The 26,480-nt window shown below is 41.0% G+C and overlaps 1 protein-coding gene across 1 annotated transcript in view; it reads left to right on the top strand.

Moving 5' to 3' along the window:
• The window catches only part of LOC137634766 (Golgi apparatus protein 1-like), an 86,069-nt gene that overhangs the window by 39,023 nt on the left and 20,566 nt on the right, over positions 1-26,480 (top strand). Inside the window, exons 10-15 of the mRNA XM_068367288.1 lie at positions 4,393-4,562; positions 7,824-7,932; positions 9,044-9,175; positions 10,410-10,507; positions 14,440-14,647; positions 22,618-22,803. Coding sequence (XP_068223389.1) covers positions 4,393-4,562; positions 7,824-7,932; positions 9,044-9,175; positions 10,410-10,507; positions 14,440-14,647; positions 22,618-22,803 — 903 coding nt within the window. The remainder of the gene's footprint in view (positions 1-4,392; positions 4,563-7,823; positions 7,933-9,043; positions 9,176-10,409; positions 10,508-14,439; positions 14,648-22,617; positions 22,804-26,480) is intronic.

Here is a 26,480-nt window from a genome sequence, read left to right as displayed (position 1 = left end):
CTTGCCATGAGACGCTCAAAGATATGTTGGTCATCTTCGGACCTGGACCACCTTTTGAAAGGTATTTTTAGAGCCTTCGAAGTTTTTAACTTCTTAGACTGGTGTCTAGGAGCTCTAAGCAGAAAGATCTCTCCGACAGAGAAGGAGACTTCCTTGCTCATTATGTCCTGCATGGACAAGGCCGTACGTGATGGGTCTAATGAGCTTGCTGCATCATTTGTGTCTGGAGTCCTTAAGAAGCGTGAAAACCTATGCTCATTCCTTTCTGCTGGAGTTACACCATGCCAGAGATCCGAACTTCTGTTTGCTCCTCTTTCCAAGTGCCTTTTTCCAGAAGATCTGATTAAGGGAATTGCCGCTTCTTTGATACAGAAGGACACTCACGATCTTGTTGCGTCCTCAGCTCGCAAAGCCACCCCTTTGCCTACCTTGTCAGCTAGACCAAGGATGGACACTCCAGCGTCCCGTTTTATTCCGCCCTTTCGTGGCAGAGCCTCCAGCAGAGGAGGTGCTTGTGCCAAAGGGAAACGAGGAAAGAAGAAAGGAACCAAGTCCTTTAAGGGCAGAGTCTGACTGCCAGCTTCTTCAGACAGCAGTGGGAGCCAGACTCAAGAACTTCTGGCAGACCTGGGAAAAGAGAGGCGCAGATGCACAATCTGTGAAGTTGCTCAGAGAGGGGTACAAGATCCCGTTTGTACGGAAACCCCCTCTAGCAACGTCTCCCATCGATCTCTCTCCCAGGTACAGAGAGGAAGACAAGAGACGAGCATTGAAACAGGAAGTGTCTCTCTTACTAGAGAAGGGAGCGGTGGTCAAAGTCTCGGACCATCAAACCCCGGGATTCTACAACCGCCTCTTCTTGGTGTCAAAGAAGACAGGAGGGTGGAGGCCGGTGCTAGACGTCAGTGCGCTGAATGTCTTTGTCACAAAACAGACGTTCTCCATGGAGACCACAAAGTCGGTTCTAGCAGCGGTCAGAAGGGAAGACTGGATGGTCTCTTTAGACCTAAGGGACGCCTACTTCCACGTCCCCATCCACCCGGACTCCCAACCTTTTCTGAGATTCGTTTTCGAAAAGGTTGTCTACCAGTTTCAAGCCCTGTGCTTTGGCCTAAGCACAGCTCCTCTTGTGTTTATGAGGCTGATGAGGAATGTAGCCAAATTCCTTCATTTAGCGGACATCCGAGCCTCCCTCTATTTGGACGACTGGCTTCTCAGAGCTTCTTCCAGTCGTCGCTGTCTGAAGGATCTAAAGTGGACTCTAGATCTGACCAAGGAATTGGGTCTCCTTGTCAATATGGAAAAGTCACAAGTGGTCCCATCCCAAACTATTGTGTATTTAGGGATGGAGATTCACAGTCTAGCTTTTCGGGCTTTTCCGTCGGCCCCCAGAACAAGCCAAGCCCAGTTATGCATCCAGAACATGCTGAAGAAGGATCGATGTTCAGTCAGGAAGTGGATGAGTCTGATAGGGACGCTATCATCCCTGGAACAGTTTGTGTCATTAGGAAGACTACACCTCCGTCCTCTTCAATATCACCTAGCATTTCACTGGAAAAAGGACAAGACGCTAGAAGCGGTCTCGATCCCCATTTCCGAGAAGATGAAGTCTTGCCTGACGTGGTGGAAGGACAGTATCAACCTCAGAGAGGGTCTGCCCCTGGCTGTTCAGACTCCCAACCACGTTCTCTTCTCGGACGCATCGGACGTAGGCTGGGGCGCAACATTAGATGGTCGGGAATGTTCGGGAATATGGAACTCGAGTCAAAGGACAATGCATATCAACTGCAAGGAGCTACTGGCAGTACATCTGGCCTTGAAAAGCTTCAGGTCTCTCCTTCAAGGCAAAGTGGTGGAGGTGAACTCGGACAACACCACTGCTTTGGCGTACATCTCCAAGCAAGGAGGGACCCACTCACTGACGTTGTACGAGATCGCAAGGGACCTGCTCACCTGGTCAAAAGGTCTAAACATATCGCTAGTAACGAGGTTCATCCAAGGCAACTTGAATGTCATGGCAGATTGTCTCAGTCGGAAGGGACAAGTAATTCCAACAGAATGGACCCTCCACAAGGATGTATGCAAGAGACTTTGGGCCACTTGGGGCCAGCCAACCATAGATCTCTTTGCAACCTCGAATACCAAGAGGCTCCCAATATATTGCTCACCAATCCCGGACCCAGCAGCAATTCATATAGATGCCTTTCTCCTAGATTGGTCACATCTAGATCTATACGCATTCCCACCGTTCAAGATTGTCAACAAGGTACTGCAGAAGTTCGCCTCTCACGAAGGGACAAGGTTGACGCTAGTTGCTCCCCTCTGGCCCGCGAGAGAATGGTTCACCGAGGTACTTCGATGGCTAGTAGACGTTCCCAGAACTCTTCCTCTAAGGGTGGACCTTCTACGTCAGCCACACGTAAAGAAGGTACACCAAAGCCTCCACGCTCTTCGTCTGACTGCCTTTAGACTATCGAAAGACTCTCGAGAGCTAGAGGCTTTTCGAAGGAGGCAGCCAGGGCGATTGCTAGAGCAAGGAGAACATCCACCCTTAGAGTCTACCAATCGAAGTGGGAAGTCTTCCGAAACTGGTGCAAGTCAGTATCTGTATCCTCGACCAGTACCTCTGTAACTCAAATAGCTGACTTCCTCTTATACCTGAGGAAAGAACGATCACTTTCAGCTCCCACTATCAAGGGTTACAGAAGCATGTTGGCATCAGTCTTCCGTCACAGAGGCTTAGATCTTTCCAACAATAAAGATCTACAGGACCTCCTTAAGTCTTTTGAGACCACGAAGGAGCGTCGTTTGGTTACACCTGGTTGGAATTTAGACGTGGTACTAAGATTCCTCATGTCAGACAGGTTCGAGCCGCTACAATCAGCCTCCCTGAAAGATCTCACCTTAAAGACTCTTTTCCTGGTATGCTTAGCCACAGCTAAAAGAGTCAGTGAGATTCATGCCTTCAGCAAGAACATCGGATTTTCGTCAGAAAAGGCTACATGTTCACTACAACTTGGTTTTCTAGCCAAAAACGAGCTGCCTTCTCGACCTTGGCCGAAATCGTTCGATATTCCAAGCTTATCGAATATGGTTGGCAATGAACTAGAAAGAGTCTTATGCCCTGTGAGAGCTCTTAAGTTCTATTTAAAACGAACTAAACCTTTACGAGGCCTTTCTGAAGCTTTATGGTGTTCAGTTAAGAAACCATCTTTGCCTATGTCAAAGAATGCTTTATCCTATTTTATCAGACTGTTAATACGAGAAGCTCATTCCCATCTGAGTGAGGAAGACCAAGCTTTGCTGAAGGTAAGGACACACGAAGTTAGAGCTGTCGCAACTTCCGTGGCCTTTAAACAAAATAGATCTCTGCGAAGTATAATGGACGCAACCTATTGGAGAAGCAAGTCAGTGTTCGCGTCTTTTTATCTTAAGGATGTCCAGTCTCTTTACGAGGACTGCTACACACTGGGACCATTCGTAGCAGCGAGTGCAGTAGTGGGTGAGGGCTCAACCACTACAATTCCCTAATTCCATAACCTTTTAATCTTTCTCTTGAAATGTTTTTATTGTTGTTTTTTGGGTTGTCCGGAAGGCTAAGAAGCCTTTCGCATCCTGGTTGATTTGGCGGGTGGTCAAAGTCATTTCTTGAGAGCGCCTAGATTAGGGGTTTTGATGAGGTCCTGTTGTATGGGTTGCAACCCTTGATACTTCAGATCCTAGGGGTCGATCAGCATCCTAAGAGGATCGCGAGGCTCCGTAAGGAAGACGTACTTAAAAAGGCAGAGTAATTGTTCAAGTCGACTTCCTTACCAGGTACCTATTTATTTTGTTTTTGTTATTTTGATAACTTCTAAAATGAAATAAAAACTCTTAGCTCATAATAATGTAAACATATATTGCTGGTCACTACCCACCCCCCTGGGTGTGAATCAGCTATTATAATCACCGGCTAAGTTAAATATTGAAAAATGTTATTTTGATAATAAAATAAATTTTTGAATATACTTACCCGGTGATTATAAATTAAAGGACCCTCCCTTCCTCCCCAATAGAGACGCAGTGGAACGAGGAGAAAATTGAGTCTTTGTTTACATTGAGTACTGGGTATCTGGACGACATGGCGCTGTTGGGCACACCCGCAACCTGTGTAGCGATCGCTGGCGAGTTTTACCTTAGAGTTTTCTGTCGAGCAACAGTTGCAGCTATTATAATCACCGGGTAAGTATATTCAAAAATTTATTTTATTATCAAAATAACATTTTATTCGATTGCTCATCCCAAAGGTGTTAAATTTTAGCTCTGCAGTATTTTCATACGTTTGTTCATATATACAGTATTTGATCTTATAAGCAAATGTAAGATGACAATTTTTGTTCTTATTTTTTGTAGTTGTCCACTTCTTGCATACATGAAGTGCAGCGTGTAATGCATGAAAGAGCAGCCTACGTTGATCTGCTCCCAGAAATTGAGATGGTTTGTATGGAACATCTTGCTCAACTTTGCTCAACTCACACTGGTCCGGGTGAAGAAATTGCCTGTCTTCAAGATAATCTTGAAAAGTAAGTGTCTAATGTAGAGAAAGGGACCCTGTTTGATTAATTACAGGCCACTTGTGGGGGTGGCGGGTGGATGGATGAATGAATGGATTGATGGAATTTATTTATTTATTTTATACTGGACTCATCTTCACCTCACTTCATTTGATCCTTAAAAGGGGATTGATGTGATAAACTTTGGGAATGTTCATGTTAAAAAGGTAGGCTTTTTAATACCATCATGCCTAGTTAACGGTGAAGTAACCATGTGCCAATAGGCTTATTAACTAAACAAAGTGGTAGGTAGATAATAGGAATGAGAACTTACCTTACAATGGTAGTGATGTCCCATCTCATCTGTCAAAACTTTCATTCTCTCCCTCTTTAAATTGATAACATAGTTTGGAATATGTGGAATGCATCCAGAGGCTTTAAAGCTTCTCTCCAGTATCCCTGTGGCGATACAAGTGCTCATAGACCAGCTAACCATTTTTTCTCATAAGAACGAGCATGGGGTAAGAGGAAGGGCCTCGCCCTTCTCTTCCTTTTCTACGAAAGTGCCATGTAGCTTTTGGGAGAGTGAGGGAAAAGTTGCATATCAAAGTTGTTCTCACCTTTGGAAACAGACGTTGGTACACGTAGTTTGTCAACCATTTCACAACGAATGCACTGCTTTCAACAGAATGGTATTATTATTATTATTATTATTATTATTATTATTATTATTATTATTATTATTATTATTATTAATTGCTAAGCTACAACCCTAGTTGGAAAAGCAGAATTCTATAAGCCCAGGGGCTCCAACAGGGAAAATATCCCAGTGAGGAAAGGAAACAAGGAAAAAAAAATATTTTAAGAATAATATTAAAATAAATATCTCCTATATAAACTAAAAAAAAACTTTAACAAAACAAGAGGAAGAGAAATTAGATAGAATAGTGTGCCTGAGTGTATCCTCAAGCAAGAGAACTCTAACCCAGAATAGTGGAAGACCATGGTACAGAGGTTATGACACTACCCAAGACTAGAGAACGAGGGTTTGATTTTGGAGTGTCCTTCTCCTATTGCTACACTTGATGGGGAAGACATTGTCTAAATAGGTCCTATCAATGTAGCTACATGTCTCCGACAATTTTGTAGTATATGAGGGAAGTACATACTGAGATCATACCCAACGCCAAGTGGTTCATACCAAGAGCATACCCAGCGCTAAGTGGCTTGGGATACAAGTTCTCGCATGCCTATTGCTAGCACTCGGCTTTGTATGATTAGCTTTGGTTATTTTTGATTAGGGAAAAGGCCCCTCACCCATCTGAGTGAGTTGTATACAGATTATGTTCTGAGGATGATACGAACCTAGGATTGTTCTCATTGTGATCTTACTGGTATGATTGCATGGCCTCCTTTTATCTTACCAGCAGGAGCTCTAGGTTTCCTTTTGCATTCCGTCATTAGTCGAACGTTCCAATTATGTTCACTCCCTGAAGACAGATTGCCTCGCGGTTTCTCTCCACTAATTGCATTTTTCCATGGATTGCCTTTGTGCTGTGATCGCAAAACCTACGATTGTTTACTGTGATTGGGAACATGATTGTTTACCGCGATTAGGAACTCTATGATCGTCTACCTCAATGGGGAACTCTACAATCGTCTACTGCAATTGGGAACTCTATGATCATCTAATTCGATTTGGGGCTCTATGGTTGTCTACCGAGATTTGGAAGTGTGTTGTTGCCTACTGTGATTGAGAACTTACAATCACATACTGCAATTGGTAACTCTGCGATCATTTACTGCAATTGGTAACTCTACGATCATTTACTGCAATCTGGAACTTTAAATTCATGTACAATAATTGTGACCCATATGATCATTTCCCTAGCTCAAGAACCTGACAATTGTGTACAGCAGTCAAAAAATTTATGGGTTATAGAGAGTGGGAATCATGCGATTGGAAGGTAGAGTGTCTGTCCCGATTTCTCTTTTCCTTCTCCTCTTTTGAGGTGCAGTGGTTATTCCTTTATTCATTGGATCAGTCGTTGCTGCGGGAGAGCTTCCAACCTGAGCAGCTGTTCATTTGTAGAAGTGTGTACCCCCCCTCCTTACGAGGGGGAGGATGGATAGAATGTAGGATACAGTACTCCTAATTGGCCACACATTGTGACATCATATCCTTCCAAGGATATAGGTTCTTCCTCGACCACCTGTCAGCTGACAGAACCCTAGCCCAACCCATAAGAGGTGGTAGGAATCAACACTCCCGCACATCTGTCGGGTCCGAGTATATTGACATATCACGATTTTAAACCAGTCTATGGTTATAGGGGCATCCTTTTCTGAATAGTTAGGAAAAATACAAATTGCTTTGAAAGTGTGTGATGTTGCCACTCTGCAAGAAATCCGAGATATTCAGTATCTCACCCTCCTGCTCATATTTCAGTTTGGGCTTAATGATATAATTAGTGACTTTGTGATGAAGAAATTAATGCAAATAATTAACCAGGTATTGGATAACAAAATAGCAATCTCAAGCTTATATACTTAGTATAGACTTGATAAAAACCAGGTTTCAATAACAAAATAAATTAAATTTTGGTTAATTTCTTTCCTGAATCCAGCAATCCTTCTTGGACGGCCTTTTTCTCCGTTGTAACGAATCTCGTAGCTACAGTTCATGACATTTGAGGAAGTCCTGGATTTCTTTCTGAGGGTCCAGGTAGCGCTAGTGTTGTGAGAGGGTGCTCTTCTTATTCTGCCTCCACGTTTATAAAAAAAGAAAAAGTTTGATAGTTTGGAAGACCTTGTGAACTTTGGCCAAGGGCTTATTATGATCGGAGAAAATTTGTTTCATGTCATAGAATAATTTGTATTTTGTAACTTATGAATATTGAAACTAACCTGTATATCACTTCTACATTTTTTTTTTTTGAATATCAGTATCTCAATATTTAGTATTAAGGAATGTTATCATTGCATAACAACTCATTAATGGCCTTTTAGTAAAAAAATTCTTGAGCGTATAATCCACGATAAGTAAGGTTTAGACATGAAATCTTATGTAAATAAAATCTATGCAGAATCTGATACAAATGTATCTTTAATGCTTTATTTTCGTGCGAATTCCGTTGAAAAATATTTTGGAATATGCAGTGATCATTATCATGCTTTTTATTAGATATAAAAGTCGCTAAATTTTATGCAACGATTATATTACTTTGAGACATTTTTTATGCTGTTGAATATTGTATTGAAGTTCATTTAATGGTTTTTTTAAATCACCAGATTAAACCAGGACTGTAAAGAGGTCATTGGAAACTATACTGCAGCAGAGGCTAAAGATACTGGGCTTAATGCACAACTAACTCTTCAGTGTGCATCCGTCGTTCCCCAGGTAAGGAATAACTAAGTCTTAATGGTTTTTACACATACCGTATATCATTTTTAAATAAGCGAAAACTTGGTTATGGCATACCGATTTGTAATGTATTAAAAATGAAAAACAACAATTTTGAACTCTCAATGATTTTAAAGCTAGCAAAGAACAAAATTGTCTTTAATTTTTATAAATGCAGAAAATGATGTAGATCACAAAGACGTTTTGCTCCTGGGAGAAATAGCTAAGTTTCCTTTTCAGTGATAACCTTTACAGCAGTGGTTCCCAACCTGGGGGAAATTTCCCACTGGGGGGAAATTTGAAGCTTCCAGGGGGGGAAATAATTACACTACCTACTAACTAGAACAAGCGGAAAATATCCTCATAGTACGCGCGGCAATTTGTTGTTAGCCATTCAATTGTGATATGATCATATCAGTTCTCAAAGACATGATATTCAAGGGCAAAAATTGGAGTGTCATGCCCATTTCTGAGGCAGGCGAGTGGGCATGAGGGCTGGGCGTGGCATGAAGGGGGAAATCTGGATGGTTGAACTGGGTGCAGGGGGGAAATGACAGAAAAAAGGTTAGGAACCACTGCTTTACAGCATATATTATTGCTATTAGTACCTATAACTGCATACAAAATGTAAGGAAGAATAGGGAAATTTTATTATGATTGTTTATAATTCTCCTTAGACTATCCCTACCTTCAGGTAAGTAATTCTCCTTAGACTATCCCTACCTTCAGGGAAGTGGAGTTGATACTCTCCCCAACACCCACCAGACTTCATCTCATTGCTACTTGAAGTCAAATAAAATATTTCTGATTGATTTTAAAGGAATATTTCATAGATAAAATCACTGAAATCTAAAGAGTAACTTTGCCTGCCATAAGAATCTCAAGAAGGTTAAATTTATTTGAATAAATGGTTGATGTGCCAATGGATATTGCTATCATTCTGCATATTTTAGATTATATCTTCAAGGTATTTCTGTTTCATAAAATGTATAACTATATTAACCATGCAGTGTTATTGGTGTCATAGTTTTGCATTGAGTCATGTTTTGTTTTATTACTGCAAATTAGGATATACATTGCATTGATTGGTTAAAATGTTTCACTTTAGATATGCAAGACTGAGTCTCAGCAGCCCGTTGGTAGTGAAGATGGAAGTCTCTTGGATTGCTTGATTCGTCACAAAAATGTGGAAGTCATGGGACCATACCCAAAGTGCAAAGCTGTAATAGAACATTTCCAAGTGAGTTATTTGAATTAGTTAACACTATAAATCCTTATGTTTAAAATTTTATACATACATAGATACATATACATATACCAAGGCACTTCCCCCAATTTTGGGGGGTAGCCGACATCAACAAATGAAACATAACAAAAAAGGGGACCTCTACTCTCTACGTTCCTCCAGCCTAACAAGGGACTCAACCGAGTTCAGCTGGTACTGCTAGGGTGCCACAGCCCACCCTCCCACATTATCCACCACAAAATTTTATGTTTTGGAATAATGACGTGCAGTATTGGATGATTTAAAGCTTAGAATAAAAAGAATAGCCTAAGAGTCTGGAGTATGATGGAACATTTATACTTGTCCTTCCAATACTCTTGCCGAATCACTTTCTCATGCGTACTGTAACTTATATGGCAAAAGAAGTTTTTCCATTGACTTTCCATTTTCCCATAACACACATTGTCAAAATGACTAATCAGCACCAATATTATATTTTTGCTAATCACTTACCTTCATTTCAGCACAGTCTGCACCAACTTTACCTATTTAATTTCGATACAGGTCTCTCAAGCTCTTGTTTTGGTAAGATGTTTCTGTGCCCCTATTGTAAACTCTTCTGTTATTTGATCATCTGCATTTGTTTTAAACACAAAGGCGCTACTGATAAACTGTTGTTGTCATTAATTGTTGCGTGCTCAAACTGTAGTACAGGTAGTCGTCGAAATACGAGTGTTCAACTTTACGACCAATTTTTCACTGTGATGACGTCACAAGTATGTCTGAAATAGTACATTAATAGGACAAATATTTCCTTAGAAATAATTTATTTTCTCATTGAATTGAACTAATTTTTCTTTATCAAGTTAGTATTTTCTTTTATTGATAAGATACAGTATCCATTTTAGATAAAAAATCTATGTCTACTAAGGCACTTTTTCCAATTTTGGAGGGTAGCCAACATAAAAACCAAAAAACAAAAGAGGTCTTTTCTTCTCTTAGCTTCTTCCAGCCTGATGAGAGATTCAGCTGAGTTTGGTTGGTAATGCTAGGGTGCCACAGCCCATCCTCCCCCATTATCCATCACAAATAAAGCTTCATATGCTGAATCCCCTACTACTACTACTACTACCTAAAAAAAAAAAAAAAAGGAATTTTGTACTCAAAATTTAATGAAATGATGTAAGTTTTTAGTGATTTTTTTTATTAGAACAAAAAAAATTATCATAAAATTTGTTTGATTTTGCAGTTGTTGGCACTGAAAGACTACACTTTCTCTCCACGATTCAAAGAATCTTGCAGCGCTGATGTTGCCAAGTTCTGTAATAAACCAAAACCAAAGAATAAGTAAGTTTCTTTCTAGGTTTTGTATTTTAAGCTTCTTTAGAATATTTAATTTGAGTCTTTTATCACCTCAAATACATTGTTCCTCTATTCTTGCTGAAGAAATATTGAAATATTAACATTAACCCTTTTACCCCCTGGCTATTTGGAAATTTCCAACCCTTAACCCCCAGGGGGTTATTTTTTTCCCAGCACATTTTGCAGTATATATTTTTTAAATTGCTCTAACAGCCTTAAATTTTGTCATAGAGAGGTCAGGTTGGTCTCATTCTCTTGGAAAAAGCCTTGATTTTGTCAGAAAATTATAGAAAATATGAAAAAAATAATTTTTATAGCATTTTTTTGCAAGAACGTACCGGTACGTCCATGGGGGTAAAGGGATGGCTTTTGTGAAACGTACCAGTACAGTGAACCCTCGTTTATCGCGGTAGATAGGTTCCAGACGCGGCCGCGATAGGTGAAATTCCGCGAAGTAGTGACATCATATTTACCTATTTATTTAACATGTATATTCGGACTTTTAAAACCTTCCCTTGTACGTAGTACTGTTAACAAACCACCCTTTAATGTACAGAACACTTAATGCATGTACTACAGCACCCTAAACTAAAACAGGCACAAATATTAAAGGCGATTTTATATCATGCGTTTCCTAAACACCTAAAAAGCACGATAAAAAATGGCAACCAATGTTTTGTTTACGTTTATCTCTGATTATAATGAAGAAACAAACGCATTTACACATCTGTGTATAGGTTAGTTTTTGCATCAATTATATTGATTATTCAGTACAGTATGTTGATTTGTTTATTACTAATGTTTTACTTAATTTTTCTTAGGACTTCCAAATGAAATGTTTTTCTTTATGACACCGCCTGAAACGACGGCGTCATAACGTACGTTCAGTTAACAAACTAAGGAATTTAACGCCATGATGAAAGTGATAAATAATGATATTACAGTAAAAGCTTTTATAAAATATGTTATTACAAATATTATTTACCGTATCTATATAAAATCATACATACGTAGCAAAGTAGGAAAACAATCTACGAGAGAGAAAGAGAGAGAGAGAGAGAGAGAGAGAGAGAGAGAGAGAGAGAGAGAGAGAGAGAGAGAGAGAGAGAGAGAGAGAGGAGAGAGGAGAGAGAGATTGTTTTACATACGTAAATGTAAATTTTAAACAAACAAAAAAAAGCCCCATTTCATATAAAATAGATTACAAATATTTTACTTTATCATATTACAGTAGTCTGTATAATACTGTAAAGTTCAGTACAGTATGTTGTTGTTATAGTCGTGGTGATGAAATTCTCACGAAACAAAAACACGCCATTTGATTACAACAGCTGATTCATTCTCTCTCTCTCTCTCTCTCTCTCTCTCTCTCTCTCTCTCTCTCTCTCTCTCTCTCTCTCTCTCTCTCTCTCTCTCTCTTCGTGTTATACAATACTTACATTTAGATGAAGAAACTAAAATTAGTTTTCTTAGTGTCAATTGAATACGAAACGAAAAAATTAGGCCGAGTCTACATCCATTTCAATCATAGCTAAAAATACGGCATCCGATTTCATCAGCAAACCACTATTTTTTGGGAAATATCATTTTATTCTAGAAAATTGCCACTCTTTAGATAGTTAATTGCACATTAAGAAAGCGTGTACTTTTGTTTTTAAATTTCGGGTGTGTTTTAAAAATCGAGTATTGTTGACTTCTTATTGTTTTACTTTTGGCTGTGATTAGATCAGCTGTCATCTAGCTGCCGCTCTTGAGTGTGTACGAATACACTAACAAAGTATCATTTATACCATTTCTTAACTTATTCAAACCATCTACAGTATACAGTTGATATTACATAAGCACCAATGTGTTATAACCTATCAAATTTTTTTGGTAATTACATTTAAACCCCCCCCTCTCTCTCTCTCTCTCTCTCTCTCTCTCTCTCTCTCTCTCTCTCTCTCTCTCTCTCTCTCTCTCTCTCTCTCTCTCTCTCTCTCTCTCTCTCTCTCTCTCTACCTATCTCTCTCTCTCTCTCTCTCTCTACCAATCTCTCTCTCTCTCTACCTCTCTCTCTCTACCTCTACCTCTCTCTCTCTACCTCTACCTCTACCTCTCTCTCTCTCTCTGTGGGCTACTTTTCACTACCTCCCATTCCTTACCTCTCTCTATCTCTCTAACAAATGATATCTTTGTTGCTCCTCAAAGTTTCATTTATATTGAAAATCGATCATGATTCAATTTTCCTTACTTTCTCCAATCTCGCACCATCGGTCACATCGCGGTATTTTCGATATTTCCGGAAAATCCGCGATATATGTATATACATGGGTTATGAAAAAAATCCGCGAAGTGGTGAATCCGCGATGGTCGAACCGCGAAGTAGCGAGGGTTCACTGTACGTCCTTTGTGGGTAAAAGGGTTAATGAAGTACAGAACTCTAATACAGTACTACAGATATAGTATATGACATTTGTCCTTACTGTTTCTAGCTTTAAAGATTTTTGGTGGTGAATTTTTTTCGGTTTTGGAAACGGATGCCACCACAGATTTTCTTAATGCTGCCAGTGCTTTGGAAGTACAGTCAGAAGGCATGAATAATAAATGCACCAACATAAAAAATAAGTCTAAAAAACATAGAAAATAATAGAAATAAAGATGAAATATATAGCGTATAGTACTGCACAGTACCGTTTCTTTTTTTGCGTTTTTTCATCTTGCAATGTGGTTTGTAATATAACGCCTACGATAGCTTCGGGATTACTGTATTTTTTTTTGCTAAGTAAAATGATGTATTTATATCACTAGAAAGTTCCTAAAAACAATTCAGTTGTAGTAAATGATTTGATCATAAGAAGAAAAAGATGATAAAATGTACTGTGGAAGTATTAAACATGTACTTTAGGCAACTTAACCCTTTTACCCCCAAGCTATTTGCAACTTTCCAACCCTCAACCCCCAGGCGTTTTCTTTTTCAAGCACATTTTGCAATGTATATTTTTTTTTAATTGCTCTAACAGCCTTAATTTTCATCATAGAGAGGTCAGGTTGGTCTCATTCTTTTGGAAAATGCCTGAAGTTTCTCAAAAAGTTATCAAAAATATGCATAAAAATGTAATTAGCCGTATTTTACAAGGACGTACCGGTACGTCCATGGCGGTAAAGGGATGAGTTTTGTGAAACGTACCAGTACGTCCATGGGGGGTAAAAGGGTTAATAAAAGCCCAATCCCTTCAAAGTTCTGTAAGGCTTAAAATTCTTCATTCCTCAGCATAAACAGAAAGTGAAATTTTTAGACTAATCAAACTTCTTTATCTTAGACTTTCTGACATCCTTTAAATATTAAAGCACCGTTGAGGCAGCAATTTGTAATTCTGAATAGTGTAGCTGTTTGCCTAGTTTATGAATTCATGAAGTTTCAACTACTGTACAGTTCCCCATAGAGATAAATATTTGATTTTGTATGAAGATCTATTTTTTTATATTTTTTTTTTTTATGTACAATTCATGACATTGTGTAAAGTCATCACTAAATACAAGTCAAGAAAAAGTTTGATCAGAGTACAGTACATCAATGCCAGTTTAGCAAAGTACATACATACATACATATACCAAGGCACTTCCCCCAATTCTGGGGGATAGCCGACATCAACAAAGAAACAAAAACAAAAAGGGGACCTCTACTCTCTACATTCCTCCCAGCCTAACAAGGGACTCAGCCGAGTTCAGCTGGTACTGCTAGGGTGTCACAGCCCACCCTCCCACATTATCCACCATAGATGAAGCTTCATGATGCTGAATCCCCAGTTTAGCAAAGTATTCCTAGTAAAAGCACTCTAAGTAATGAGAAAATCAACTTTTATTTTAGGATTATATTAGGAATTTTTGGATGGATACCATTGTAAAATTATATTTACATAATTTTGTTTTTTTAGAGCAGATGTTATTGAATGCCTGAGTTTGCAAGTTCGAAATGACATCCTAGGAGACAATCGCCACCAGGTGTCCAAACCGTGCCGTCAGCAACTTCGACAGCAATTACTTCAACGCCATGAAAATTTCAGACTGGATCCTAGGCTTCAGAATGGGTGTGAAGGAGATGCCCAAAAGTTTTGTAAAAGTGTGAAGCGAGGCAGAGGGGCTGTAAGTAACTATATTTATATTTTCTAATTTTGAATAGCTTTTATTATTATTATTATTACTTGCTAAGTTATGACCCTGGTTGGAAAAGCAGAACGCTATAAACCCAAGGGCTTCAACAAGGAAAATAGCCCAGCGAGGCAGAGGGGCTGTAAGTAACTCTATTTATATTTCCTAATTTTGAGTAGCTTTTATTATTACTATTATTACTTGCTAAGTTATGACCCTGGTTGGAAAAGCAGAATGCTATAAACCCAAAGGCGACAACAAGGAAAATAGCCCAGTGAGGAAAGGAAATAAGGAAATTAAATCAACTACAAGAGATGTAATTAACGATTAGAATAAGATATTTTAAGAACAGTTACAACAATGAAATAAATCTTTCATATATAAACTATAAAAGCTTAAAACAAAAGTAAGAGGAAGAGAAAGAAGATAGAATAGTGTGCCCGAGTGTACCCTCAAGCATGAGAACTCTACCCAAAAACAGTGGAAGACCATGGTAAAGAGGTACAGAAGGCGACTAGTATTATAAGATGCATTATATAGTTGCCCTTTCTGAACTGTTAATGTTAAAAACACAAGTGCCCTTGAATAAACCAAATCTAATAAGGGAGTGTGGACAAAATAATTATGGTAAATTGACATTTATGTCAAACTAAATTACTTAAGAATATCATGCTTCGCTGTTTATTTGGAGAGAAATTTTTCGTACATAGTCAAATGTGAGTTTGCACATGGTGACAATATACAATTTTATTTAATCTCAAAACATTTTACAAAAGGAAAAGGAAAAAATAGGTTTTGATGTACAAACTTTGTTACACTTTACTTATAATATTGCAAGATACCAGGGTCTTAAGATTTTAATCATATTATACCTAAAGTAATTCATTTGTAATGCAATTCACCTATATTTCATTTCATGATTTTGAATAGACTTTTTGTCTTTGGCATTTGCGGGAGTTGTTAGATCAAATTACGAATGTAAGATTTTAAGCATGGTTTTTTTATTGTCATGTTTAAAAATGAAACATATAATCATTATCATTATTCTAATGAATTCTTTTATGTCATGAAGTAAATATTGTATTATAGAATGATTAGCTTTTGAATATCAGCTGTATGTTGGACAAAATATTTGTATATTATTCTTATGTACCAATGTATGATTTGTATGTTATTTTGTCAATAAAATCTAATCTAATCAATATCACAGGGCCTATTTTATGTCAAACGATGTCATTGTAGCGAAGGGGTTAAGAACAGTAACATTAAAATAGATCTTTCACAAATAAACTAGAAAAAGACTTACACAGTATGTCAGCCTGTTCAACATGAAAACATTCTCTGCAAGATAGATTCTATACTTTTCAATATTAAACTTACCCGGTGATCATATAGCTGTCAGCTCTGCTGCCCGACAGAAAAACCTAAGGACGAAATACGCCAGCGATCGCTATACAGGTGGGGGTGTACATCAACAGCGCCATCTGTCGAGCAGGTACTCAAGTACTCCATGTCAACACAGAACCAATTTTCTCTCTGTCGTGCCACCGGCAAGACCTACTAAATACGCTGTTGTTTTCTGGATTGATTTTCACGTTATTTGGTGAAGTATTCATTTCTGGTTATTAGCTATCGCTGTGCAGAAGTTATCTTCAATACTTCCTTGCATTCTTTTATTGGATTTTGGATTATTTGTTGACGACTTGGATAGATTTTGAATTCCCCCCTTTGACTAATTCAAGATGTCTGACCCTTCTCAAGTCCCCAAGTACAGGAAGTGTAGCGCTAGGGACTGTTCAAGGCGTCTTCCGAAGGCCTCTATCGATCCGCACACCATTTGTTCCAATTGTAGGGGTAAAGCCTGTCAATTGGAAGATCGATGTGAGGAATGCGTTGGGCTTTCGGAATTCGATTTTCAAGAATTCCGGAAATATGCACGTAGGCTAGAGAAGGATAGGATCAGGAGGAGTTCGTCTCGCTCAGTTGATTTTTCCTCTCCCCATGCCCCACAACCTATTCCTTCCCCTGTAGTGGTTGCACCCGACCCCCCTGCTAGCTCTCATCAACCTTCGATGGCAGATATGATGCGTGCCATCCAGGCTCTAGGTGAGAGAGTCGAGTCATTGGCTAATGACCGCAATCAACTCATGGCTGACGTCAGGGAGTTGAAAGGTAAGAGTGCAGTGGGAAGTGAAGTGAGTGTTTGTGCAGTGAAAAGTGTCAGTGTTACGCATGAGGGTGCGTCTGTTCGTGCCTGTCGTCCTCCCAGTCCGGGACCTCTTGCAAGCTCCCAAGCCCAGGGGAGAAGCAATGTCGTACGACCAAAGGGTTCGACAGGCTTTAATCAGCGGACAGACGTTCCCTCCGTGGTTTCGGACGTATCTTGCCTAGATCGTCCCACCCACAAGAAGACGAGTGAGCCCGTTCATTCCTCGTCTGCGGAAGAGGTTTCACGCCAGAAACGATGGACCAAGGTCTCACGGCCTCTTAAACGCAAGGTCCCTTCCGAGCAAGTCCAACGGCCCAGGTGTAGCCACTGGGTCAGTTCGGACTCGCTGCAGTCCTCCGACGACTGCACACCTCCTAAGAGAGGCAAAGTGGTACCGCAACAGGCAGTAACTCCGTCTGTTGCCACACCAGCTGCTGTAGACCCTAAGTGGTCTTTGCTGCAGTCTATGCAGACTCAGTTAGCTGCTGTTATGCAGAAGTATCGTGCGGAGAAGGTTGACGCTGCACCCGTTAGCCTACAACCAACCACGGTTGTGCGCCCAGCAGACGCTGAGGCTGCCTGCTCCCACACTCCAGCTGTGAGAGCTCCTCCACCCACGCGCAGTCGACCCTGCCAGACGCATGTTGACGTTCACCGACGCACGGAACCCTCCGTTGACGTTCGTGTGCTACCACAACAACAGGAGGGTGGAGTTAAGCTGCCGTGTTTTGACGCGGTGCGTCAGCCTCCGCAACCCACGGTGGTCTCCGCTATCCGACCACAGTCGGGAGTAGACGCTTTGCGCCCCCACTCAGCTATGGTTGTTGCCAGTTCTCAGACTGACCAACAGTGGCATGACGTTGGGTCCAGTGCAGCCACGCATGCACCCGTGCTGCCGGACTCAGCCGTCCAGCTTTTACCTACTCCTTTGCCGCTTCCTCCTCAACATTCAGACAATGGACTCTCTGATGATGACGAAGCTGCTCATCTTGACGACCAACACTCGGACATCGACGAACCCAAGACCACGCCTCCCTCCATAGACTTTAGGAAAGTGCTTGCGCTGTTCAAGGATTTATATCCGGATCAGTTTGTGTCTGCAGCACCACGCTCGCCTCCCTCTGAGTTCGCTTTAGGCATGCAGTCAGCAGCACCTGCCTTTACGAAGCTCGTACTCGCTCGCTCATCCAAGAGAGCTTTAAGGGTACTGGGAGAGTGGTTGCAGTCCAAAAAGCAACTTGGGAAGACAACCTTCATGTTTCCCCCGGCCAAGCTTGCTTCCAGATCTAGCGTCTGGTATGCCACGGGAGAAGTTCTCGGCTTGGGAGTTCCTGCCTCTGCCCAGGGCGACTTCTCAAGTCTGGTAGACTCTCCCCGCAGGCTGGCTATGAGACGCTCCAAGATTTGCTGGACTCCTTCGGATATGGACCATCTTATGAAAGGAGTTTTCCGTGCATTCGAAGTCTTTAACTTCTTGGACTGGTGTTTGGGAGCGTTGAGCAGGAAGACCTCCCCTTCTGATAAGGAAACTTCCATGCTCATTATGTCCTGCATGGACAAAGCCATACGGGATGGTTCTAGTGAGCTTGCGGCTTCTTTCGTGTCCGGGGTCCTCAAGAAGCGGGATCACCTTTGCTCCTTCTTGTCAGCTGGAGTCACCCCATGTCAAAAGTCGGAACTTATGTTTGCTCCGCTCTCGAAGTGTCTCTTCCCTGAAGAGCTGATCAAGGAGATTGCCGCCTCCTTGATCCAGAAAGACACTCATGACCTGGTGGCGTCATCCGCACGCAAAGCCACCCCTTTGCCCTCCGTGCCTAGACCCAGGATGGACACTCCAGCGTCAAGGTTCATTCCGCCCTTTCGGGGCAGAGCCTCCAGCAGAGGAGGTGCTCGTGCCGAAAGTCAACGTGGGAGCAAGAAGAAGGGTTCCAAGTCCTCTAGAGGCAGAGTCTGACTGCCACCTTCTTCAGACAGCAGTGGGAGCCAGGCTCAAGAACTACTGGCAGGCCTGGGAGAACAGGGGCGCAGACGCACAGTCTGTGAAGTTACTCAGAGAGGGGTACAGGATTCCATTCTTGCGCAAGCCCCCTCTAGCAACAACTCCCATCGACCTCTCTCCCAGGTACAGAGAGGAGGACAAGAGACTAGCTTTACAGCAAGAGGTGTCTCTCTTACTACAAAAGGGAGCCGTAGTCAATAGTCCGGGACCATCAATCCCCGGGCTTCTACAACCGTCTCTTCTTAGTGGCGAAGAAGACAGGAGGGTGGAGACCGGTGCTAGACGTCAGTGCTCTGAATGTCTTTGTCACAAAGCAGACGTTCACCATGGAGACGACAAAGTCGGTTCTAGCATCGGTCAGGAAGGAAGACTGGATGGTCTCATTAGACCTAAAGGACGCTTACTTTCACGTCCCCATCCACCCAGATTCCCAACCTTTTCTAAGGTTCGTTTTCGGGAAGGTTGTATACCAGTTCCAAGCCCTGTGCTTTGGCCTAAGCACGGCACCTCTAGTTTTTACCAAACTGATGAGGAATATTGCCAAATTCCTGCATTTAGCAGACATCAGAGCCTCCCTCTATTTGGACGACTGGCTTTTAAGAGCTGCGTCAAGTCGTCGCTGTCTGGAGAATCTAAAGTGGACTCTGGATCTGACCAAGGAATTGGGTCTCCTGGTCAATATAGAAAAGTCCAAACTCGTCCCATCCCAAACTATAGTATACCTAGGAATGGAGATTCTGAGTCAAGCTTTTCGGGCTTTTCCGTCGGCCCCCAGAATCAGTCAAGCCCAAGAATGCATCCAGAACATGCTGAAGAAGGACCGATGTTCAGTCAGACAGTGGATGAGTCTGATAGGGACGCTTTCATCACTGGACCAGTTCATCGCGTTCGGGAGACTCCACCTCCGACCCCTTCAATTTCACCTAGCTGTTCACTGGAGAAAGGACAAGACGCTAGAAGCGGTATCGGTTCCTATTTCCGAGAAGATGAAGTCTTCACTGACTTGGTGGAAGAACAACATTCTCCTCAGGGAGGGTCTGTCACTGGCTGTTCAGACCCCCGACCACCTTCTCTTCTCGGACGCATCGGACACGGGCTGGGGTGCGACATTGGACGGTCGGGAATGCTCGGGCACGTGGAATGCGGATCAAAGAACGTTGCACATCAACTGCAAGGAGCTACTGGCAGTTCATCTGGCCTTGAGAAGCTTCAAGTCCCTCCTTCTAGGCAAGGTGGTGGAGGTGAACTCCGACAACACCACAGCCTTGGCGTACATCTCCAAGCAAGGAGGGACTCATTCGATGACGTTGTACGAGATCGCAAGGGACCTCCTCACCTGGTCAAGAGATCGAAACATATCCCTAGTAACGAGGTTCATTCAAGGCGACATGAATGTCATGGCAGACCGCCTCAGCCGGAAGGGTCAAATCATCCCAACAGAGTGGACCCTTCACAAGAATGTTTGCAACAGACTATGGGCCTTGTGGGGTCAGCCTACCATAGATCTGTTCGCAACCTCGATGACCAAGAGGCTCCCAATTTATTGCTCACCGATTCCGGACCCAGCAGCAGTTCACATAGATGCCTTTCTTCTGGATTGGTCCCATCTAGACCTTTATGCGTTCCCCCCGTTCAAGATTGTCAACAGAGTACTGCAGAAGTTCGCCTCTCACGAAGGGACAAGGTTGACGTTGGTTGCTCCCCTCTGGCCCGCGAGAGAATGGTTCACCGAGGTACTGCAATGGCTAGTAGACGTTCCCAGAACACTTCCTCTAAGAGTGGACCTTCTGCGTCAGCCGCATGTAAAGAAGGTACACCCAAGCCTCCACGCTCTTCGTCTGACTGCCTTCAGACTATCGAAAGACTCTCGAGAGCTAGAGGCTTTTCGAAGGAGGCAGCCAGAGCGATTGCTAGAGCAAGGAGGACATCCACTCTCAAAGTCTACCAGTCGAAGTGGGAAGTCTTCCGAAGCTGGTGCAAGTCGAAATCAGTATCCTCAACCAGTACCTCTGTAACTCAGATAGCTGACTTCCTTTTATACCTAAGGAAGGAAAGATCCCTTTCAGCTCCCACGATCAAAGGTTACAGAAGCATGTTGGCAGCAGTCTTCCGTCACAGAGGCTTAGATCTTTCCAACAACAAAGATCTACAGGACCTCCTTAAGTCTTTTGAGACCTCGAAGGAGCGTCGGTTGGCCACACCAGGTTGGAACTTAGACGTGGTACTGAGGTTCCTTATGTCAGCAAGGTTCGAACCACTTCAATCAGCCTCTTTTAAAGATCTCACTTTGAAGACTCTTTTCCTCGTCTGCTTAGCAACAGCTAAAAGAGTCAGTGAGATACACGCCTTCAGCAGGAACATTGGATTTACATCTGAAACGGCTACATGTTCCTTACAGCTTGGTTTTTTAGCCAAAAACGAACTTCCTTCTCGTCCTTGGCCCAAATCGTTCGATATTCCAAGCCTTGCTAATTTGGTTGGAAATGAACAAGAAAGAGTACTATGCCCTGTAAGAGCTCTTAAGTACTATTTGAGACGTACTAAACCATTACATGGACAGTCAGAAGCTTTATGGTGCGCCATTAAGAAACCTTCTTTACCTATGTCGAAGAATGCAGTTTCTTATTATATCAGACTTTTGATTCGAGAAGCTCATTCCCATCTGAATGAGGAGGACCATGCTTTGCTGAAGGTAAGGACACATGAAGTTAGAGCTGTCGCGACTTCAGTGGCCTTCAAACAAAACAGATCTCTGCAGAGTGTAATGGATGCAACCTATTGGAGAAGCAAGTCAGTGTTCGCATCATTTTACCTTAAAGATGTCCAGTCTCTTTACGAGAACTGCTACACCCTGGGACCATTCGTAGCAGCGAGTGCAGTAGTGGGTGAGGGCTCAACCACTACATTCCCATAATCCCATAACCTTTTTAATCTTTCTCTTGAAATGTTTTTTATTGTTGTTTTTTGGGTTGTCCGGAAGGCTAAGAAGCCTTTCGCATCCTGGTTGATTTGGCGGGTGGTCAAATTCTCTCTTGAGAAGCGCCTAGATTAGAGGTTTTGATGAGGTCCTTTAGTATGGGTTGCAACCCTTCATACTTCAGCTCCTAGGAGTCGCTCAGCATCCTATGAGGATCGCGAGGCTCAGTAAGGAAGACGTACTTAAAAAGGCAGAGTAATTGTTCAAGTCGACTTCCTTACCAGGTACTTATTAATTTTATGTTTGTTATTTTGAATAACTGCTAAAATGAAATACGAAATACTTAGCTCTTAATGTTAACATATATGCTGGTCTCTACCCACCCCCCTGGGTGTGAATCAGCTATATGATCACCGGGTAAGTTTAATATTGAAAAATGTTATTTTCCTTAGTAAAATAAATTTTTGAATATACTTACCCGGTGATCATAAATTAAAGGACCCACCTTTCCTCCCCAATAGAGACCCAGTGGACCGAGGAGAAAATTGGTTCTGTGTTGACATGGAGTACTTGAGTACCTGCTCGACAGATGGCGCTGTTGATGTACACCCCCACCTGTATAGCGATCGCTGGCGTATTTCGTCCTTAGGTTTTTCTGTCGGGCAGCAGAGCTGACAGCTATATGATCACCGGGTAAGTATATTCAAACATTTATTTTACTAATGAAAATAACATATTATAGTACAATTATAAATATTCCTGAGGTAGAAATTCTTATACACAATGTTCCTTGTAAGTTTTCTCCCCGTTATGCAAATCATCTTGCACAAATGTTTCAGGTGTTGGAATGTCTGAGGGTTCATCGTAGTAATTTAACCGCGGTCTGCCACAAGCTTATATTCTTGAGGGAACAGGAGGAGCACCTGGATCCTGGGACAGATGTTGTTCTTGTTACTGCCTGTAGGAAGATGATTGAACAACACTGTAGTGACGAAGAATCTGGAAATTTACTTGCTTGTTTAAGGGTGAGTTATTGGAGCAAGTTTTGATCCTAGGAAAATGCACAAGAATGTATTTTTTCCTTGTTATTTAGTAAACCTAAAATTTCCACTGCATGGTTGGTCATGTAATGTAGTATGTTAATCTTGAACTATCATGCTGTTACATCATGTTAAATTATTTTTATTAGCATTTCTTGGTGTCCTCCGTATAGTGTCAGAAGTTTTACTTTGAGAGTTATATCATGTACTGCAGAAACATTTATATCTTGCTTTATTATTAATATTATTATTGTTATTATTATTATTATTATTATTATTATTATTATTATTATTATTATTATTATTAAATGCTAAGCTACAACCCTAGTTGGAAAAGCAGGATGCTATAAGCCCAGGGGCCCCAACAGGGAAAATAGCCCAGTGAGGAAAGGAAACAAGGAAAAATTAAATATTTTAAGAACATTAAAAACATTAAAATAAATATTTCCTATATGAATTATAAAAACTTAAACAAAACAAGCGGAAGAAAAACTAGATAGAACAGTATGCCTGAGTGTACCCTCAGGCAAAAGAACTCTAACCCAAGACAGTGGAAGACCATGGTACAGAGGTTATGGCACTACCCAAGACTAGAATATTGATATTGTTGTTTTGGTACTTACCGTTAGGGCTATTGGTATGTCCAGGTTGAGAAGTAAGTAAATTATATCCATGAACTGTCCCTGAGATTTATAATGCTTCGTTCTCGAAGCTGGCTAAATGTCAACCTCTAGCCTAGAAATTTTTTAAAAATAAATCCATTTCACAGTAGAGTTATCAAAAAAATTCTAACTTAATTATTTTTCAACCTGAAATAACATAATTTATTGTAATGAAAATTATTCTAAACATGATATAATATGATGAATTTAATTCCTACAACTTATATCTTTATTAGAGAAAGAGACAAAGAGAATAACAGAATCTTTTTATAACTTTGATCACATTACAATAACTTCGTTGTGCATTTTATACGAAAAAATATTAATCATACAGAGGACTATATTATGATTTAGACCCTCTATTATTAATTTTCAAGTGAGAGAGTGTGTTGGTGTGTGTGTGTGTGTGCGTGCATGGTTATTCAGTGTTAAATAGTCTTGATCTAGATTCACGAGTTATTGTTTTAGCCTAGGCAGCATTGAGTTGTTACCATCAAGCTTATATTTAATAACCCTTTTACCCCCAAAGGACGTACTGGTACGTTTCACAAAACACATCCCTTCACCCCCATGGACGTACCGGTACGTCCCTGCAAAAAAATGCTATTTACAATTTTTTTTTATTTTTCTTATAATTTTTTGAGAAAATTTAGGCATTTTCAAAGAGAATGAGACCAACTTGACCTCTCTATGACAAAAATTAAGGCTGTTAGAGCAATTTGAAAAATATATACTGCAAAATGTGCTTGAATAAAAAATAACCCTTGGGGGTTAAGGGTTGGAAATTTCCTAATAGCCTGGGGGTAAAAGGGTTAAAGGTGTTTCTCATCTAATATTACAACCAGCCAGTTGGTTAGGACTTCCACCCACCTTAGGGCGAGTCTTCCCTAATAAAGAGCGAAAGGTTTTGTATTAGTGATGGAACAAATGACAAATTTTAAAGTAATTTGTAATTTTCCTTATGATAAAAACTTTGGGCTCTTTATACAAATTTTTCCCTGTCAGCACCTATCCCCTGCCTGCAATCAAAAGTGACGATAGAATGTAGGTGTGTGTGTGTGTGTGTGTGTGTGTGTGTGTGAGTGAGTGAGTGGAATAGCTGGTACTACCCCCTAGCCCCCCCCCCCATCCCACTAACTAGCAGTGAGGTAGTTATACTTTGTTGAAAGTCTTATGGCTAGTCTTCCACCTTTGCTGCAAGTATATCCCCTAATTTAAAGAGCTCAAGTTCTGTATTGTTAGGAAAATTACAAATTATTTTCAAATTTGTCATTGCTTTGCCTCCCCAGCCAATCTTAATTTCTTTCTCATGGAAGAAGTTATCCCATGCTCTAAAGAAGTCTAGTATTATGATTATATCACTACCAGAAACCCATACTGGTTTTTAAACAGCATTTTTCAATATTAATCTTACCCGATGATCATGTAGCTGCAACTCTGTTGCCCGACAGAAAAAACCTACGGTCGGGATACGCCAGCGATCGCTATGCAGGTGGGGGTGTACAACAACAGCGCCATCTGTCGAGTAGGTACTCAGGTACTTCTTGTCAACAAGAACCAATTTTTCCTCTGTCGTGCCAATGGCAGGACCTACTAAATACGCCGTCCCTAACTGGATTTGTTCTCACAACGATTTGGTGAAGTACACTATTCCAGTTTTGAGCTTTCGCTATGCAGGGGTTTTATCTTCATTTCAAACTTGAATTCGTTTTCGATAGATTTAATTATGGTGACGAAGAGAGTATGGACTCTCTTTCACTTTTAAATGGCCGACCCTTCCCTTAGACGGAAGTGTGTTTAGGTTTTTGGTAATTTTGCTTAACACGTTATGAATCCATTTATTTTATATCTCTCCGCCTTTTTAGGCCTCTTCGGTTAACTTTTCAATTATTATAAACTTATAGAAAATAAATTTTTATGTTTGTTTATATGCGACCTTTCCTAATAGTAGGCGGTCCTAACTTGGAACCGAAGTTAATTAACATTGAGCCCGTTATATTGTATTTAACCTTTAAAGAATTTATTACTTTTTTAATTTTAATGTTTTATGGAAGAATTTCTTTGATATTCTCGTACTGTTTTCAAAGATGAACTAACGTTTAGTTTTTGGTCTCCGCAGTTGTTGACGTTCAGAACGTTCAACTTGCGCTCTATTGTTACGATAGAGAGAGAGTGTATCACGGTTTCACTTTGCAGTAAGAGTAAACCGATTCTAGCGTTTCGTTCATTCTTTCTTAGCTTAAAGAGTTTAAATTCTAAATAAAGGAACTTTTTATTTGGGAAACCTTTCAGTTTTTTCCTTTAGCAAATAACATGTTTTAACGATATATAATTGGGCTCTTCTCTCAGGTGCTAAATCGAGAGAGAAGAGAGAGAGAGATAGAGACGGAGGGAGAGAGAGGAGAATAAACGTTTCGTTCAAGCGGGTAACGTTGTTCTCGTTTTTTTTCTCTTCTCCCTAGTCGCTGTAGGGGAAGAAGGTAAAACGTTTCTAGGGTTTTATTCTTGTTCCCAGGCTTTATGCGGTGAGAGATTGTAAACGTAGTTTATTTGTTCTAGTGTTTAGTCTCTTTTCCAGCCACTGAATTCTTTATCTTTTTTTATGTTTTTCTGTTGCATTGTAAAACTGTTTTCGCAATTACTACCTTTTAATGAAGGATAGGATTGCGTGTTTCAGGTAGAAATCAGTTAAAGTTTCGATTTCAGTGAAATAAGTGCAAACAGAAAATCAAAAGTGATAAAGTGATATGCGCAAAGTGTTACAGTGTTGCGTCCGAGGGTTCGTCTGTTCGTGCCAGTTGTTCACCTAGTCCGGGACCTCTTACAAGCTCCCAAGCCCAGGGGAGAAGTAATGTCGAACGACTTATGGGTTCCACAGGCCTTGATCGACGAACAGACGTTTTTCCCTCCGTGGTTTCGGGCGTATCTACACACGTTTGCTGACGTGAGATCGCCCCACCCACAGAAAGACGAGAGAGCCCATTTATTCCTCGTCTGCGG

This window comes from Palaemon carinicauda, chromosome 45 (genome assembly GCF_036898095.1).
Source record: "Palaemon carinicauda isolate YSFRI2023 chromosome 45, ASM3689809v2, whole genome shotgun sequence".
NCBI lineage: Eukaryota > Metazoa > Arthropoda > Malacostraca > Decapoda > Palaemonidae > Palaemon > Palaemon carinicauda.
Note: the sequence above shows the minus strand (reverse complement) of the source record. Positions and strands in the feature narration are given on the sequence as shown.